This window comes from Hippocampus guttulatus, chromosome 14 (assembly GCF_054856545.1).
Source record: "Hippocampus guttulatus isolate MCC_2025c chromosome 14, RoL_Hgut_1.0, whole genome shotgun sequence".
Taxonomy (NCBI): domain Eukaryota; kingdom Metazoa; phylum Chordata; class Actinopteri; order Syngnathiformes; family Syngnathidae; genus Hippocampus; species Hippocampus guttulatus.
In genome coordinates, this window is record NC_141274.1 from 7994337 (window position 1) to 8015198 (window position 20862).

At 41.6% G+C, this 20862-nt stretch overlaps 1 protein-coding gene across 2 annotated transcripts in view; it reads right to left on the reverse strand.

Moving 5' to 3' along the window:
- Positions 1 to 20862, reverse strand: part of LOC147194809 (guanine nucleotide-binding protein G(olf) subunit alpha) — a 43501-nt gene that overhangs the window by 6508 nt on the left and 16131 nt on the right. For both annotated transcript variants that reach the window (XM_086128352.1, XM_086128353.1), the window contains exon 5: positions 15128 to 15225. In XM_086128352.1, coding sequence (XP_085984478.1) covers positions 15128 to 15225 — 98 coding nt within the window. The remainder of the gene's footprint in view (positions 1 to 15127; positions 15226 to 20862) is intronic.

The window sequence follows — 20862 nt, forward strand, 5'->3', positions numbered from 1 at the left end:
CGTTTGATGCGGTGGCCGCCTCGGGGCCCCATGCGGTCCAGGTCACATGTTGCCACCCATCGAGTCCCCCCCACCCCCCAAAAAGGGAGGGGGGAGGGGGATGCCTCAGGGTCTTGCGTCTTGGATCACGGTAAAACAAGGCACTTGTACTCAACAAATACAGTGATCGCCACTAGAAACAAATCCAACCACTGTAACACTCATGTGTTCATTTGATAATTGGCTTGACTTTTTACAAATAGTACGACATCTTTAATTAGCAGCGCGGTCCGCAGGCCCGATCAATAGTTTCCATATTTTGAACTGCCCGGGCTGGCAGCATTATGTACTTTTTAACTCCAGCCTGTGTGCGACCCGCTGGTGAGGGCCGCACGCGCCAGCAGCATCATCACACGGACAGGAAGAGCGCTTCCTTCTTGTTGTGTATATCTATTATAACAGGAACCAATGCTTAAACCCTTAAAAAAAAATATATTAAAACATCTGTATCAAAATACAGTATTCGCAAATGTACCCATTCAAGCGTTCTAAAAAAAAGGTTTAATTCGAGGGGGAAAAAAAGTACTGATAACCATATTTTCACAATGACTTTCATTGTAAGCATTGATTGTATTGAGACAACAAACATTACTGTCGGCTGTAAACATGTCTCCCCCCCCCCCCCCCCCCCCAAAAGGTAGTTGTCCGTTCCACCAATCATTTGCGGCGCAAGGCAGAAGGCTTTGGGCATCTTTGGATTCAGTTTTTTGGTTTAGGAACTTCCCTTGCATTTTTGGACTGCTAAAACTAAAAACAAAGCCAACAATGCCCTTTGCAACACCAGATTAAAAAGCTGATCGTCTATTTTGCCCGGTGCCAGAAAAAGTCACCAAACCTTCTAGCTTTGATTCATTTGAAATGAGCGAAATGCTCCAAATTTAAATGATTATCGCACAACATGTCAGTTGACTTTTTGGCAGAGCAGAAATTAATCCGGGTGACTGTGATCCTACTGTGGCGCTTATGGAACTTGTACGTTCACATTATCTTTCATGAACCAAGAAGTAGCCGACTCAACTAAGGCTAGCTGCTTCAGGCGACATCATTCAGACTTTTTTCTACTGTTGATTTCGCTGCACCATTTAGGCCCTCATAGTGTTGATGTACCATTTAAGTTCACAAACCAGGAAGTATGCTGTTTACTAAATTAACTCATTCAGTACCAGCCAATTCTGGACCAAACCTCAAAAGACGTTTAAAGACGTCTTTGGGAGTGAATGAGTTAAGTGACAAGTCAGATTTTTTTTTTTTTTTTTTTGCACCTACTGCAGTGTTGATGTATCTATCTGTAAGTTTATCCATAGAAGCGGAAAGAAGTTGATGGTTGGCTCGGTATCGGCCGTGAAAAATACATATCTGTCTATCGCAAATTGAAATACACCACCGCATGTGCAATATATATGACGACGTACACCTCTGTGCCCTCCCACGCACCAAAAGGCAATTCACAGTTAACGAAAAAATAAAACATCGGTGGTGAATCCATAACTAGAGCAAAAGCATAGACGATGAAATGTGAAGTAACTATATAAAAGATATATCGAGCCTAAAATATTACGTCAATATGCTAGATTAGAGATAAGATAATGTCAACTATGGGAAAGTAATCTACAGTCATCCCAGTGTCTTGTCGGTCAGCCAGCAGAAAGATCTCAGGCTATCCATCCAAACAGGAACAAGAACGCCGTACGGACAAGATGGATCGCCGAATGAGACCAATCAATCAGCGGCTCTGTGGACCCGTCCTAAATATAGGAACAGCAGAACGGAGACACTCCTGAAAGTCAAACCAAATCTGGTGTAAACAAAAAGTGGCTGTTCTATGTCAAGGCGGCCGTGTTTCGGCCTTTCTTGTGGCCATGCTGAGAGGTAGTACATGCTAGTAGCATGTCGCTGCTCAATGTCCCTCTTAAAATGGAGGCAAACAGAATTGTGTAGAACAAAACAAAACATAAACATATAAATATTGTAACTAAAATAAAATCAAGTACCCCCTTTCAACCATCGCTGTATGTAAAATTAGCACCGCCAAAACCATCGGGTGAGGGTTTTGATACGGCGGCTTCGATAGTCCGTTTTGTTTGGATGTTGAGTGGCGACCTGTCGACACTGAGGTTTTTCTCTCTCTGCCAGAAATCGAAAGTCAGGAACAAGCAGTGACTAACACTTTAGCTGGTATAGCCGCTAATGGACTTGTAAGGCTTATGCTAAAACCAACCCTAACAACACTCTCTGGAACTAACACGAGTTTCGACGGCTGATCGCCCAGTTTGCACACTGAAGGAAAAACATGCGGAAATCATGCCAAAAATGTAGCCATTTGCAACGTGACCCATTGGTTGAATTTCCGGCACATCAGAAGTGAATTGGATCATTGTCCACAATCTCTTGTTGAAACTGAAGATGCGAGAAATTCAGATTTTCATGCAATCAGGCAGTTCAATTTTTGGCATGCCAGAATATAATCTGATTGGTGAGTGTCCAGTTGTTGAATAAGACAGAGACACGACCAATGTCCAAAATACATGCAGTACATCTCTTGTTTTGGTTCTGTCTAAGAGTGAGGATTCTCAGGAGTGGGTGCTATTGCGCCCGATGGCCTGCGGGAGGCATAGTTACTGTCACGCCGCCAAAGCAGCACCAACACACTGAGGCTGCCTGCTTTCAGCAGCTGGGTTCCCATGGCAACCCCAGTCGGTCCATACCACTCACCTTTCTCTATCTTCTCGCCGGACCACTTCGATTGCATCCTGCCGTTCGCAGGCGGGAACTAAGCAGGACCGATCATTTTAAATCAGCAACTAAGTCAGATATGAACTATACGGTGCAAATCAACCGCTATGCTTGGTTCTTTGGTCCAGGAAAAATGTTCAAGGGTCAATGTGACTTATGCTGATTTATGGTGGAGGCACGTCAGCAATTGGTAGCATTCTTTTTGGGTGCAAAATGACACTTAAAAACGGGTCAAATTGACCCACAATATTCAAGGAGAGGGTAATTGAATGTCATGTTAAGAGCATACTGTATAATGGGTAATATCTTCATAAAGTCGTCAAAAAATTTTGAGAACAATTTCAAGCAATATGAATGGTATAGAACAATGCATGTCAAGCGAAACTGAATATAAGGAAGATGTGGTAATCCTCCACATGTGAGACTGTTAAAAGCACAGGCATGTGTTTTGGTTAGCAAAAGTGTTCAGAGGCTCAGCGGCGGCACTGCGACGTTTTGCAATGTGTCTGAAGAATTTTTACCAACCATATTAAACTATGGCCGGGACGCATCTAACCATTTTATGACAGGGTTTCCCCAAACAGTTTAACAACTGATGATAAATATTTATTTTTGAAGCAAATCTATTGTGTTCATTTATGTTTGATTTATTTTCGTGTATCATGAAGGCACAATATATTTTCCACAATTAAGGTCTATTTTTGACCCATTTTAAAGTTTAAAACTACAAAAATAACTCTAATAGAATATTTGTTTAACTAGTGTTGTCTTTTGCCGCGTGGAAGAGGGACGCAGGTGGGCGCGTACGATGCAGCGGCCCCATGCCGACAGACTGGGACAGCCGACGTGTCACTCGCGATAAATCCAACACGCGAGGGGTTATGCAAGTTGAGAGCTGAAGCGAGGGGGATAATTGATAAGGATGTTGCCTGTCATGGAGCAGTTAACAAGGGTCCCGTGAGACAGGCCCGGCCCACGGTAACACCCGCTGTTACAAGTAGCTGTGTTGATGAAAATATACATCATACAAATAGAGGATTAGCTCATAAATGCTTACAAAATATTTCATTTCATTAGAATGATGATACAAATGATTAAAAGTAGCTTCCGGTTAATCCCAGCTGATCATGTGGACAAGGCAAAGAGGTGATTTGATGTGCGAGTGATTAACGGGATAACGGCGGTGGAATAATGAAGTGACACCGCAACAATTTAACTGGATGGAGCGCAGCTTAACTGAATGTGGAATCCAACAATTAACGTGCACACTGCACGGTTGGTTGACTCGACTGCCCACACTTTGTTAATGTCGTTCCACTCAAGCCGTGTAGGTGTCACGAGTGTGCGTTTCCAACGGCCGACTGTCAGAACTCAACTAGAAGATCACATTTCAGCTGCCTGTGCACTCGGATCGCTAATGCTAACAACAAAGCTAGCCCTTTGGGTTATGAGTTTAGATGGCTGAATTTCCAATGCACCAGAAATTCACCCGAGCGTCTTGGAACTTGTACAATCACCATGTGACCAACCGGGAGACTTCTCCGAAATCCAACTTGACGAGCGTTAATACATAACTGAAACTTAAGTGTTCACATTGGTTAGTAGCCCCCACCCTCCCGCGCACTCGGCTCAAGCCGTCTATGCAAACAACCCCAGAGACTGAGAAGATATAAAAGCTTTCCATAAATAGCCCGTTGTGACCTGCTCGGACCACATTCTGCACGAGGTTAAAGTTGAGTTGACTCAAGAAGTCTGAACGGAAAGTACGACCTTTTTACTCTTTTATTTATTTATTTGTTTGTTTTTGCACTCGGCCGGGTGTGGCCGGCTGGACGATGCTAACAGCAAGCACAATAACATCTCAATGGGTGGTAGGCACTATGGTGATATGCTTAATTTCTCGGAATCAGTGTTTATCATTCTTCTTTCGACAAATAAATCGCTATAAACATGACCAAAGTAGACTATTTGGCAAGTGTGTACACCCGCGTGAAAATCTATTTATTGGTGTGGTTAATATCAGAGGAAAACACAATTTGCACAATTTGGAACACGCTGTAATGTTCCATTTGCGCTAGGTTATAAGTTTTAGAGCAAATGACATCTTTTAAAAACAGTAAATTGTGATTTGTGTGGCGTTGAAAACCCCCTCGGAATTTAAGCAAATTCAATTGTTCAACCTGTCACCCTATGTCAATGGAATAGATAGATGAAAAAAGATATATTTGTTAGTAGGGCTGCAACTAGTGATTATTTTAATAATTGAATCATCTGGTGATTTTTATTTTTTAATCGATGAATCAACTCCCACCCAACAACCACCCCATTTACTGAAAAACAAGATTTTATTTCAAATTGGATATTTCTCGCGCCACCGCTCATAATCACTCGTGGCACGGGAGTGTGTGCACGACCTCTACCAGACAGATGGGCAACACTTAATTAAGTCTCCTGGTGAAAATGTGTTTTATAGGTCTAACCATGACCCATCAAAAGTCATGTCTACCCCCGCCTCAATTTAAATAAATAAATAATATCTGCCCCGGACACCAGTGTCAAAGGGCATGTCTATCATGACAAACACTTGGGTGGTCTACCATAACACGACGCTCAAAAGAAGTGTCAAAAACCCAACGTTCGGCTTGAAGCAGCCCATACTGGATGAATTCAAACTCCGACAAGGGAATTTGTCCAAATGATTCCCATTCAAGTCGGAAGAAGCTTTCGTATGCTGCGGTCAGACTGAATGTGAGCCGAGTGTTTCTGGCAGCGCGTTTCCATATATAGTCAATGCAGTTTGCGCAGTGAAGACACATGTGTGCTGGGCAAACTTAAAACTACAATAACCCCTGTATATTTGCAGTTCGCCACCCGCGGATCCACATATTCATGGTTATTTTTCTTCCTTTCTTTTATAATAAATTTCATTCACATTTTGGGTTTTTCTTTTTCATGATTCAACTCCAAGCAAGTGCCAAATTCAAATTTTGGATGATATCTAATCCACACCATTTAAAGCCTGGAAATGCTATCGTTTCAACACATAGTCCTGATCCCTATCCCGAAAACTCCCATATGATGTAACCTAGAAAGTTAGAAAAATAACGTGCCATCCAAACGAGTTTTAAATTACGTTTATAAAAAATGGGATCATTATTTTTATTGTATATTATTATTTGGGCTGGGAAAAAAAGATTTGTCTAACTAGGCTAAGTCGACCACAAAAATTGGCCGACAATAGTACCTGCCTCATAACCGAGGGCACTGCGATTAAAACAGAATAATCGAAAGGATAATCAATTCTAAAAATATATTTTCATGGCAGTTATTAATTAATAATGAAGGACAATCATTTATGTGAAGACACATTCATGATTTCTCACAAAAATTAGGAAAACTGTAAATTCCAATACTATATGCAACACTATTTCTATAAATTGATCCCATTGTTTGTATTTTAAAAGAATCAATAATACAACATTTTTAGAAAAGCATCATGCCCCATCATGGGTGAGCAATATTTAATAGGCCTGTGGGCCACTCATGTGATCCTTGGGGGCTACATTGGTGACCCCTGTTCTGGCATTTTCTAGCCATTCTTTGATGATCATCTCAAAATGGGGAGGGCAGGGATTTGCAACTGAGAGTATGTTCCAACAGGATATTCCTACACTTGCGACGTGTTTACCATCATAAAATGAGGAGTTGAGCAGGTATGGTTGAGGGCATACGCACACCATCAAACATCAAACTCACACAGAAGCGTTTTGTGTCTCACCTTCTGCTACTGACCTTCCCTTTGTTTACAGCGCATTGCCGGGATACTCCCTTTGATTCGGCTGCGCACACGTGACCCGCTGCCAGTTTCTGCTCTGCAGTACTGCTGCTGCTGCTAAAAATAGCCTCCGCTTGCCCTGGCTCCACTGCTAGTTTACATAAGCTCTAAAGGGGAGGAGGGAAGGAGGTGGGGGGGGAGTGGTGAAGGGGGGTGGCAGAGGTGGGGGGTGGATCGGGGGGCCTGTGCGGGGGTGGGGTGGGGTATGGACTACCATTCCACAATCTCTCCGAGCAGCGCCACTGCTGCTGTCCTCCAGCGGTCTGTGCTGTAACTCCCGGTCAAAAGCACCGTGTGTGTTTGTGTGTGTGAGTGTGTGTGATTGTGTGTGTGCGTGTCGTTGGCACACACACCGCCAAAACGCGCCATTCACCACATGCCTCACTCCCTCCTCTCTGTCCTTTAAAATGGAAGCACATTTAACCCCAAAATAAAGTTCTATTTATAGCTTGGCTCCCTTTGGCTTTAACATAAATGTTTTTCAACCCCACGACAGCTCGTGTTCACGATGAGGTGGAGGAAACCAGCAAGGGATGGAAAAAAGGTCACGTCGATGTCACAGGAAAAGTGGCAAAGTCAATATCCTTTGCGTATGTTTTTATCTGTCCATGCATTCATCCATTATCCGCACCGCTTATGCTCACGAAGGTTGCGTTTCTATTATTTTCATATTTTTACGTGGGATTTTTCCTTTTACAGGCTAGTAGTTTGGTCGAATATTTTAATATATTATCCATATGAGTTATGTATTATTTTCATATTTTTCTAGTATCTATGTATTTTTAATAGCATTGTTTTGTTTTTTTCCTAACATTTTTCAAATTTTATTTTCAAATGAGGAGCTTCTGTCTTATGTGTTTGCATTTTCTTTCTAAGGTTGAAGTATTTCTTTTCTAATATCTGTGTGTGCACATTTTAGTATGTTTTTAATACTTATCTATATCTTTTGTAGAAATTCCATATTTTTTGTAAATGTAATTTTTTGGAGTTTTGCATTTTTTAAGTACTTTGCATTACAATTTTGTAATATTTTTGTATTGTACCATTGCAGTATCTTTTTTTTTGTCATGATATTGTTCGCATTCTTGGTGTATTTCAGTTTTGCATTTCTTTTGTAATATTTGTGTATTTTTATGCAACCCCCCCAAAAAAATCCCAATATTTTTGTTCAATTAGTTTAGTTTAAATACAACAAATCCTCGATTCAGTCTTTGCGGATGACCATACCCAAATTTTTTAGCAGTGGTTATTTTTATTGATACTATGACAGTAATTTAAAATATGACTTTAGCATTTATGATATTGGGCTAACAATTTTCTTCCGATGGTTTTGTATTACTTTTCCAATATCTATTATGTGTACGACCGTTGTCTAATATCGTATGTTTCTTCAAATATTTTCAAATTTCTATTGTCATTTTGGAGGGGAGGCTTGTCCAATATTTGAGGGGTTTTTTTCTCTGAAGTTTTTTTTCTTAACAGCTTGTGCACAAAGATAAGGACTACAACTAGATGACGACTAAAACAATGGAATGAATGCCAAGTCACATAATTAAAACTAGCATGGGATGACGAACAAGTCATGTAAACGTGACCAAGCAAATCGAGATGGACACGTTGCCATGACGACCCGTGAGCTACACACAGCGGCTAATCTTGTGACATGTTGCGTGGCCCGAGGCTTTCGATGCTTCAAAGCAAGACACACCCATAAAGTACGGCGAGAGACATGATACACGTCAACTGTTTCAGTGTTTGCACAAGTTGGAATTTGAACTTATTCTTTTTTTTTTTTGGTTTGCATTTTCTTAGACTTTCTGTGCGTGGTCTTTCACAGGCGTAATGTGATTACAATAATGAAAATGACAACATTAAAACTACATTAAAAGGGAAATTGTTTATGCAAAAATAAAAGTTTTTTTAAAAACAGAAACTTACAGTATATTATGAGATTCTTTGTAGGATGAATAAAGTATCTAATACGGATGTGCAATAGAAACTGACATTTCTTGGGAAATCCAGCGGGATTTCCACGGGATGGGAGTCAACTTTACCTTTGATCCTGCGATCATTTTTGTTCTTTTCATTCAACATGTTGAATAACTTCCCAGTTTTTTGGTGTGCATTTTGTCAAGTATTTGTGTGTTTCGTCTAATATATTCCCACATAGTAATTGTGGATTATTTTATTTACATTTTTCATTGTTTGCAAAATACGAATTATTTCCCAATGCTTTTGTAGTTTCTCAACTAATTTTCATATTTTTGATTTTTTCCCTAATATTTTAATATTCCGACAATAACATTTGTGTAAACCTCGCTAATATTTGTGTACTTTTCATTGAATATGCATGTATTTTTGTTGAATATTTTGTAACATACTAGTAGTATTTTTTCCAAATAGTTTTTAACCCTCTAACCCAGTGGTTCTTAACCTTGTTAGAGGTACCGAACCCAACCAGTTCATATGCACGTTCACCGAACCCTTTATTAGTGAAAAACAAAAATATGACTTTTTACAAATTCAATACATAAAAAGCATTTATTAAAAACAGAAAAAAGTAAATAAAATTTCAAGAAGTTTTTTTTTTTTTGTACGACGTACTATCACGACAGTCACACGTTGACGACTGAGCGAACTAAATTTCCTGTAGCACTGATTGGACAAGCAATGTAATGTGATCATCTGCAGCCAGCGATGGCCAAGCAGGCGTGTCAAAACTAATTGACATGTTGAGTAGGGTATGTCTTAACCTCCACGGCAGAGGCTCCGTCGAACCCCTGAGACGGGTTCGATCCAACCCAGGTTAAGAACCACTGCTCTAACCCTTGCGATTTGACTAACCCTAAACAATCCCATTAGCCATTCCCTCTAAAATAGCAGTCATTTAGCTCCCTATAATCTTGATGGGAAATGTTCACAGGGTTTCCTTTCAAATCAGGCTAGAATATTCTGAAGAGATTCCACCAAGCGGCATTATGCAATGTCCTGCAAACACGATGGGAGAGACGAGTCAGCCAGAGAGCGCAAATGAGCGGAGGGGAGTGGGAGTCCCGCAGGGAGATGCAACAACCTTAAGGACAGTGGTTTGTGACGATGGGAGTATCACTGAGCTTCCAGCAGATCACGTTGTGGAGTTGGTATTAACACACGTACACGCACACACGCACGCACACAAATAATGCGCCTTTGATACAGCATCAGTCAGCTGACAACAGTGTCATCTGATTCCGGCTAAGGACATCTGGAAATCATCTTGATTATTAGAGATCTTTGAAAAACTGTTCAAATTTTAGGATGTGTGTCGACACATTTACGACTTAAGATCTTTCAATCTACTATCTGAGTGAGGAGGGTGTGAGCCAAAGGCAGCAAAGAAAAGGCGGGGCCTTTTGCAGAATGTGACTCAAAGCAACACATGTCCAGAGCAGGCGCTAAAGTGTAACTAATCAAAAGATTTTGCCGCAATTGACAGTTTCTAGTTGCGGATGAGACAGAAATAGATGAGCATGTTTGCCTCGAGGGATACTTTATTTTTAATGTTTATTTATTTATTTGTATCGAGAGTTTAAGAGAAGGAGCCGTGACCATGCAGTTTGTGATACTCAACAGTCAAAATGAGTCAACATTTTTGTATTCCCCCCCACCCAATAGAATTGTATTTACTTTTTTGCACCGTTTGTTTTTACTCCCCTAATAGTTGTGTATTCATCTTTGTTCATAGTTTCTAGTACTAGTTATTTTTCATCTAATTTATATTACTTTCCAATCCGCAGTGGACCCTGAATACTTGCGGAAGACAGGGGGGCCAGCCCGCTAATAGCAAAAATCTGCGTTTAATTGCCGCCCACTGAAAAACATTGAAGAGGAGAAAAAAAAAGTCTACAACAAACAACAAAAAACATTTCTTCTAAAAATGTTGAAAGACATGCCACATGCGTTTTCCACCAAAAAAGGGGGTGAAGGGGTGGGGGCAGGGGGACAACACCCTTCCTACTCATGTATTCCATGAAGGAAGATTGATTATCTTTGTGTTGAATCAAAATAAGACATTTGCAAACATCTGCATTTGTTTCATGTTATAGACCAAACCAGTAACTGAATCATAATCAAATCACGTTTGTGCATTTTCTGAACTTCCAATTTGAAATAATGTCCTATTTTTCAAGAACGGGATGGAAAATATTTATCGACCCGATCATTGACTAGTTGAAACAAATAAAAAATTTTAAACAATATATTTGCATTAAAAATGTTACTATTTTTCATTTAATATTTGTTTTTTCTAATAGTTGAATATTTTTTTTGCACTTTTCTGAAAATGAACTGAATGATCACATTATTTTGCAGGAATTTCCTTGAAATCATCAATTTTGACATTCACAAACGGCCTCTAAAATCTCAACCTTTGCTAAAACATACTGTATATGTTGTAAAAAGCATTAAACTAAAGCAACTTAAGCTGTCGGTGGGGGGGGGGCAGCATATATAAATACATCGCTCTCTCGGGCTCTTCTGTGAAGAGAAGAGGCTCCTTATTGAGACTGTTTGCAAAGCTCTGTTTCGCTGGACCCTCCAGGGGCCGGGGCCTGGCTGACAATGGCGGCCATTCTTAGCATTTTACTGCCCCAGATGACTGTGTCAGTGCCCCCGCCCCCTTCTACACACCCGGGGGCTGGTGGCGGGGTCCCGTGACCGGCACGAAGAGAACCAGCCGCAGCCTGGTCCAAGGCTGACTTCCATTTAACGATGGCAGTCACACGGCCTGACTTCCTGTGACGCTGCCGCAGATGCGTTTGTCTGTCCTGGACTCTCCACACTGAACCATTATAAAAAACCAAACTTTAAAAGCATGTTTCAGAATGATAACTTCCAAACACCGATCTGCGGATTTGGTACTAAGCCACACAATTAGTTTTTCTTTGTTTTTTCTGAAGCGGAGCATATACGCGATCCCTTCCTGGAACGACTTAAACTCTTATCTCAAGGCACCATTGAATGTGCGCCGTGAATTTCAAAGCTATCATATCAATAATAGAGTCCGATGGTCCTGGACCTGAAAAGTAGTTGACAGGTGCCAGACGTTTTTCACACATGTCAAGCACTTGTCAGAAACAGCATTTATACAACGAACAACTAATTGATATCCGCGCTCACGCGCTCTCCTCCCATTTCCTGATTCTCAACCAACCAGCATCCATGAAATTTAGAAAATTGTGACAGCGAAGGTTTCGGCCTGACACCAGCAGATAGTTTCCCCGCTGCGAATCTCTCTTAACTTTTCTATTCTTGATTTTCTTTTTTTACCCGCCACAGAGAGAGATGGGGAAGTTAGCTATCAAGCTATAATCTGATACAGAGCATCTCTCTCTAAAGGATATCTTATCCTATTGTCAAATTTCATCTGTTCTGTACATGGTCCTCGGCAAATAAACCAAGAAACTAAACAAATAAAAAAGTATGACTGCATCAAAGCAGTCTGGCACGACACTGTTGGTATTATTTCATTGTTAATATTTCTTGTGATCACTTTCTGTGCCTTTGACTCATCCAAAGCTCCCTGCAATGGAACCAGTTCGGCAGCATCCGAAAATAACTGGCGATCAATTAACTGGCAGACACATATCTGTGCTGTTAAAACATATAAATGTGCAACGCACAGGGCCCATCGATTGATTCCAAAAGCGTCAATAGGAACCGCCTCTTTGGCTCGGGCTTATTTCCTGTCCAGAGTCCTGGTTCTGGTTCCAGCTTGAAGCCTTCTGGAAAAAATGTGCATGCGGAGGTTTTAAGATTTTGTTTGTGTGTGTGTGTGTGTGTGGGGGGGGGGGGGGGGGGGGTGCAATGAAACAGAAACTTAATCCAGCTACCTTCTAAGATTAATATTCAAGCTTTCCTATTTATACACACATGCACTGACTCAATAGAGATGCTATTCTGCTACATATAAACCAATAGACTCAATTTAACATGCCATGTTTTCCGATGGATGCAACTAACTCTTTCCTCTGCATTACCACATCATTGGAATTTGACTAAAGCATACTTTCGACACTCCTTTTTTCGGGATCTTGACTCATGCAAATGAGCTGCTGCTCACCCCGCCATTTTGCAAAGGAGACACCTTTTTTCAGCGTTGTAACAGAAAATACGGAATTACGGCACCTTAAATCATCGTCTCTCCTTGTGTGAGAACGTTTTTATTTTTATTTTTTACATTGTATGATATTTTTGTGTTATTCATTGATTATCCTCTCTCTTAATAGCGATTGCTTATGGAAAATCCTGCGGATTTCTGACCGAATTTTAGCTCGTCCGGATGTAGAATTCGTAAAATGTGTAGGCAACAGGCAAAACGGAGTCAGCCCGATATTAATACCCGCATGACGGTGATTGATGAGCGATTGTATACATAACGTGATTTTTGAACACTTCCTAATGTTTATTCCATGAAAATGATTTTTGGGGAAGAATTTTGACCGACTGAACCATTACTACCTCGTAACTCAGAATTTACCCAAGTGAGTTCGAATTCATTTAACGATGGCAGTCACATATCTCCCCTTGAAAATGCCGATTATCGTAAAAAGAAAGAACATTCCATCTCCTTTTAAATTCCAAGGGAAATGCGGTTTTGTCATTTCTTTTGGAATAGGGAGCTTATAAGTTTTTTTTTCGAGGAAGATTACGTTGGTTGAGGCCTGTGAGCACATAGAATGCCTGAAAGCACAGAAAGAGGAACCATGTGCTTTAATGGCGGAGCTTGGTGAGGCCATGTGAACGCCACCTGACCGACCCCTCCTCTCATTCCTGCTCTCAGGCCAGGACTTGACCAACAGTCAAATTTATATTCAAAGAATCCGGTGTGTTTGAGAAGAAGGATGATCACAATAATAAGAATAAGGAGAAGAAGAAAAAGATAAAGAAAAAGAACAAAAGCCTCCTGAGACCTAGGCTGGATTTACATGACATGCTTTAAGTGACACAATTCAGAGTTTCTGCACAATTTGAATGTGGGTCGCAGCAGCGTCAAGAGAAAAAAAATGCTAGAATATACAATTTAAATCACAGGAACCCTTAAATTGATCAGCGGACATCAACCTTCATTCAAATCAATGACGGGTGAAGAACTAGTCCAGGACCACTAACGTGATGAAATGTTTAACATTGTTATTGTACACTTGATGGTGACACTGGTGTAGTTGCTCACATTCATTTGTGACATGGGAGCATGCACTTTAAATGCCAACACGATGAGACTGGAAAACACATGTTGAAAAACAGGCATTAAATCCAAATTGGACACTAAGACCTGCATCATAAATCCACTAAAAGTAAGTCACTGATTAAGTGTGCCTTTGACCAAACCCTACCAGATAAAAGCAGCCAACCTTTGGGATAGGGAGGGGACACAATTGGCGTGCGCATGTCCTCATGCTCACCGACAAGTCAATCCAGACGACAAGTAGAAGGCTTCTTTTGACAGTCACGCGAGGGCACTACAACAACCACCCAAACATCAGCAGCGGCCTTGCCACACACCTCACTTATTATCAGCATTTCCAAACAGCGTCAGGGATTGTACAACTGTTTGAAGGGGGAAAAAAACAGTCTGTGCAGGTGCTGGGCCCTTCAAAAAAATTAAGAAAAAAAAAAAACATTGTGACCCACATACGATATGCTTTTGTCCCACTGGGATTGAGCAATTCATAGTAGATAATTGTTCAATGGATTTTATTACACACTGTAAAAGTCATTGCCCGCGACAAAGTCAAAGATACTTTGACTGCTCGCATTGCACGTCCGGCCTCCTGTTCCAATTAAGGTACCGCTAGTGTGCATTTAAAAACAACTGTCAAAAATACAATTACATTTTGCAAGCAAGCTTCACAACACTTCGAACTAACTCGAGAACTAACTTACGAACTAACACTGTTCCACTCCAGCCCATTTACAGAGTGCCTACTGCCATACACAGCAAGACTTTTCCTCACCTGCTGAAACATGTGGGTCACTGCCCACTTGGCCCCCAATGCAAGTGGACTGTCATTACTACATATGAAAATTGCTTCCTGGAACGACACAGACACTGAACGGCAAGAACCGCCCATGACCAAATTATTTCACAGTCTTGATATTGTAAGGCATACGACATTGCAATGTATTAGATTTTGCCGGTGTATCTTATGAGGTATCTGATGAGGGGTATTTACAGTAAATGGGGGATGGGTGTCTTTTATATTATGTAGGCCAGTTCAGACTTTGCAAATATCACACACAGATGCATGCACACAAACACACACTAACACCTAATTTTCCAGAGGACAAACGCTCGACCGCCGCTTGTCTTGCTTGCCCCACCAAGAACAAACACGAGTCTTGTCATATTCATATGTGACGCGGCAACGGCGCATAACGCGGGGCTTTTTCGCCACACATAAGACAACAGATGATGTTCACAGGGCTTTCAAAAAATAGATATTGCAAACTGTGGAACCTAGAAAGAAGTATCAAACTCACTATTGTGCGCAGTCGATCAGTTGGTACTCGTTGGACCTCTCGAAGCACGCCTTTACCCCTTCGTCGTCCCACAGCTTCTTTGCGTGGTCAAAGAACTCCTGAAGATGGGGGGGGAAACGCCGTGAGTGAGGCATGATGGGGAAATAGACGGTGTCTTCTGTGACAACATCATTACAGAGGGGTTTAGAGAGACTGCATTAATTAGGTATCAGCTCCATACTGACATAGCTACATAGTGTAGTTCCCAAACAGTGTACACTGGGTGTTTATTGAGTCAACAACAAATGGCGGAAGGCGCGTTTTTGGAATAACATTGTTTGTGGTATATTACAATGTCAAGTGAAAGGAGGGTTGAAAGCAAAATTAAAAGGACAATTGTGGAAAAATCTGCCGAAACATAAACATGGACACAGACAACTCTGTGGAACCAACACATAAGAATCGCCTTTTCCACAAATGGAACCACAAGACCCAGATTACAGAGGAGAAAGATTTGGTACAGCTAATAAGTAGCAGCGAAAACCTTGCCACATAGACACGGATGCACACAACATTGTGGAGTGGCCACACGTCAGCGTGTACGTGAGCCCAGATCACAGCGACGACGCCATTGCTAGATAATAAAAGAACATCTACTTTGACGGAGGCAGACTCATTGGAATAAATAAGTCGCCAGGGAACATACACTGTGAAACGAGTTGTTCTTTGAGAAACAAGTTTGAATTGGTTCCAAGTTATCTTTCCCCACTGAAATGAATGGAAATGCCATTAATCTGTTCCAGCCAATGGAACAAAAAAAAAAGTTTGCAATGTGATTTCATGTATTAGTTTAACACATTTTAATCATGTGCAACTGAAAGTACTTTTTCTTTCAGTGTGGTATACCCAGTGTCTGAATCACCGACCCTACGCGATATGTCATTTTATCGGGAATACAGTGTAAAAAGCGTCCCCGTGCTTAAAAGTAAAAATGGCCTCAAACATAGAGAGAGCCTTCTTGTTGTAGCGACGATGCGGTAAATAACGTCGTCTTTCAGTCAGCATCCAACAACAGGGAGCATTATGAGAGGCGCTCCCGCTTATCAATGGCTTTGAGACATTTCCCAGGACTCTCTGCTGTATATGTGCCTTTGCACAAGACGATTGGGCGAGTGCATCTCTCCTCGTCCTCTTGCGTACGGCTCTGTGCTCCTCCCCATCGCCCAGAACCACCACATGACCGTGTGCGCTTTCTCGCTGGCTCTGCGCTCGCACTGTGCAAAGAGGCTCAAAGTAGCTCCTGACCGGAGGCTGATAAATGATCACATGCTCTGGGAGACATCCTCTCGGCAGATCCGGTGATTGAGTTCAGCGAGGAAGACAACCAATAACTGTTCACAACACACATATCAGAGAGAAGCCCTCTGCCAAGGCACTGAACATAAAGTGTGAAAAGCCTGGTTCTAAAATGTCATCAGAGGTGGCTACTGTTTAACTCCAGTCCTGTAGGTGGAGGTAATGTGCATTTTCGCAAAGTGGTGGGCCATCTTAAAAAAAAGAAATCTCAGGCACCATCTTCTTCAAATGTGCCCAGAAAATATTGACAGGTCAGTTGTAAATTGTTTTCAGTTACCATCAGACTGAATGAGGGAGGGAGGTCGTATATTTTACTCGCATGCAGATGAGGGATACATGCTAGATTTTTGGAACAATATTCCTGAGTTGTACCCAGTTCAGGGTGAACCACACCGACTGTCCGAAGAGAGCTGGGATAGGCTCCAGCTCACCCGCGACCCTCATAAGGATGAGCGGATAAGAAAATGGATGGATGGATAATTACTTGTTGCGATCTATTTGGTTTTAGTTGATCAGACACTTCCTACTTGGGTGCGAACCACTAGTGAGGTTGGCTCATCCAGACTTGCTGCCCACACGCCTTTGTGCTAAAAGAATCTGTTTATCTTATTACAGCAATCCGCACTGGCTGTGTGAGCGCACAATGTCCTGCTTGGTGAGTTCTGTCTGAAAGAGAGAGGCAAATAAATACCAGTCTACCATTCCACCTCCGATGCATCAAATTATCAGAAATGCAATGGTGAAAGGGTCAGCACGCTGTACTAGTGGTTCTCACGTTCGAGAAGTTTGGGATCAAATCGAGGGCTGCGGCCTTCTTGTGTGGGCATTGCACTCCCCCCGCCCCAATTCCTTCTTGGGTTTCCTTTGCTTCTCCCACATTTTTAAAAACACGTATGAAGGGTTAATTAAAGACTCAACTTGTCCTTGGGTGTGAATGCAAGTCGTGGTTGTTTGTCTCTGTGTCGTTCGATATGCCAGCAACCTCTCCAGGGTGTACAAGGCCTGCTGCCCAAAGTCACCAGCTCAACCGTGACCCCAATGAAGATAAGCGGTATAATGAAAATGGATAGATTCAGTGTGAAACTTGAAAGTGAACTAATCAGCTAATTATCTTACTGCGGGAATTTGCAGCAGCTATGTGAACACACAGGCATCATTTCAGGAAATAAATAAGAAAACGTTATCACTAGTGCATTACCTTTGCTTGGTGGGGGCACCTACTCATGAACAGGATGAACTCGCTAGGCTTTTTTGCGATTATACTTTTTTTTTTTTTTTTTTTAACCAGCACGGTCACTGCGTTCAACCGCACAAAGGCAACAGCGCCATGTTTACTTTCTTTTCAGCTGTTCTGAATAAGATTTACTGATAACATTCTACATGTACCGCTTCTTGCCAAATCTCCCAACGAAGGAGGGGCTCAAAGTCCAAGGACGGGCGGCCCTATATGGAGCACGGACGCCGGGTACAAGGTACAAGAATAAGGGCGCTGACGGTAGAAGGTGGATTTTTTTTGCTGGCAGTTGGAGGCTCCTTGGGCTCTTTTCCATAGAGGCGTGTGACACTGGGCCTTTGAATAAATGCAGTGTGTGCTGAGGTGCCCTACAGAGCAACTGATAACAACTTAGAGAACAGGAGGAAATTTGCTTAAACACTTTTTTTTTTTAACCCTTTCCAGTGATGATCATTCAGCATCTGGTCTTGGCGACTGACCGTGGGAAACCGTTCACTTCAATCAAACACTGCATGTCAGGCAGGCTTAGCAAAAGAAGGCCGAAATCTATGGTTAAATTAGCCGGCGACAGCTAATTACAAAGTGCCATTTCGTTTGCAGTCTGGAAGAGAAGGGATGAACATCTGCCCTGGAGAGAGTCTCAAAGTCTCCAGTAGTCACAAAAGACACCACAAAAAGTCACTAGATGGCTGCTAGTCACTTTTGTGAAAAGGAGTTGCTAGCGGGGGTCAGAGAAGTTGCTAAATATAGCAACAAAGTGGCTAATTGTGAAAGTGCTGTGTCAATAAAAATGTACTGGATTGTATAGGTTGGCAACATGGAGTAGCCCTCGCTTTGTCACAATGTTCAAGCTCCGACAATAGGAGCCGTACTCTGCATTTGCATGAAACAGAACCCCGAAGGTTGAGTCCAATCAGTGACAAGAAAATCGTAGGCGTGCTGTAATTCTTTGTGTATTTTGAAGGAAGAATCTCAGAGACCCCTTATTAAGACCCCTGGAAAGTCGATTGAATGATGGAAAAAAAATGCCGTAAACAAACGGGCAGCCTTTCCGTCTTAGCAATTCTATTGGGTCAAGTTATTAAAAGACAAAAGACGATACCAACAAATTCGTCCATCTAAAGCTGACCAATAAAGTAAAAGTTTGTTGTGGGAAAATATTATCGCCATGATTGAATCCAAAATTACACCAGTTGAAACTGTGATGTTTGGAGCAAAAAAAAGATTGAGCTTTGTCAATCATCTGCTTAATACGTAACGCTCCTTTTCAAAAGTTGCTGCCATTTGGTTTATTCAAATAAACGTTTCTAAAAATGGCCAGCTTCATCGCTACTTGCAGCCTTATCCATGAATTTTCAAACAAAAAAAAAAAACTAGGGGAGTAGATTCGTTGTTTTTAATTTGTTTGTGAAATTGGGAGTTACATGCTTACATTCCTGAAGAGAAATATAAATTTGGTGGTGGAATGTGGCGCTTGATTAATTATTATTCTCAGAAAGGCCCAGTTTATGCTTCGCTGTTCAAAAGGGCAAAACTGTGCAAGCGCACTAAAACAAACTGAATTCATCCATCCAACCATCATCTGAATCGAGTCCGCTTTAAGCCCGTTTATGGTTTCTTCACTTTGCTGGCACTGTGATCTTTGTTGAGAAGGCACGTCGCTACATAAAGAATGAACAAGAACAACTCATAAATATGGGTTTGTCATTGAGAGACACCATCGCGCAGAAGTTATGAGTATGTCTCCATCAAAACTGGATGCGAGGATGTCTGATAATTTTTTGTTTAAATTGCCATAATGTGTATCAAAATTAACCATGTTGTAATTGTGTCACTTGAGACGTGCGGTTGAAAAAAAATTAGCACAACTAGCGCTATGAGTGACTGCACCCGCTCACAAAGTAGAGCAGTGGGCGTGGCTAGTGTGAAGTTGAAGCTCACCTGCCACACAACACTGTAACTCTACCTGTGGGGCAAACAAACACAAGACAAACCCTAACCCCCCCCCCCCTTTTTTTTGGACTCGCTGCGCAGGCCCTTGCAGGCATTCGCTCAATATTGACGACAAGTTTAACAACCAAAAGGTTTCGACGCTGGCTTTCCCAAAGCCTAACACACTACACTTTGAGTATACGGAAATGCGTCGAGGATGTAGCAAGCCTAGCGTAGAAGTGGCGCTGGCAATTGTTTCCATATGCATAGGCGAGCCCATATACCTAAAAATAAAAATCAATCCATAAAAAGACTTATCCATTATTTGCTAAATGACATGTATTAAAAACATTCAAAAAACTGTACCATATTTCATTTCATCCATGAGTCATATAAACTTGAACAAACAACACCACAATTTTGTCAACTGATGTTCACACACGGACATCCAAGAGGTGAGCCCATTTCAACTCTGTCGCTAAACAAAACAGCAGCACTAAAGCATGTAATATAATCTCTCAGATGAATTAATAACTAACAAATATTGGACCCCCCCCAAAAAAAAGAAAAATACATTATGTGAACAACCGGAGTGATTAACTGACCAACCAGAAAACAAACTGACCCGACTGACTCTCTGGCCACATACTATGGCTCTAATAAAATGTTTGATTATTATTCCTAAACTGGTTACGGCGCAACGAAATGGACGGATGGAACGTGTGACCCATTAATGCGGCAATCATTTTTTTCATGCATCCCACGCATATGTAACCTGACCTGCACTGAGTTTGCCGGCCCCGGCTGACGAACACAGACCCGTCGCTATGATGATTTTTGTTCAACTCCGTTTAGCAACAAAAGTTGATAACATGGAATTAGACAGCCCTTAAAAGACAAAGGATAAATATACAGTATGTCATGATGATTAACCCTTTCAGGGACAGCGGTTACGACAGTGGACATCTTATCATGTTATATCAGGTTACAGGTTATCATTATTGGTGCATGAAAGGGTTAAGTCATCATTCTCATTGGATCGTCAGGTAAGGTGATCATCACTCGTGTATTTTTGATTGATTGTACATACATTCCGAAAAAAACACTTCCCATCATAAATATGCCGTGCTACCAACAAAGCAGCCTTGGCTCACATGCAGCTGGCTATACAGTAGGTACAGCTGCATGTGAGGTGCAGCTTTGGTCAGATACATAAAATTGTGAATGATCATTC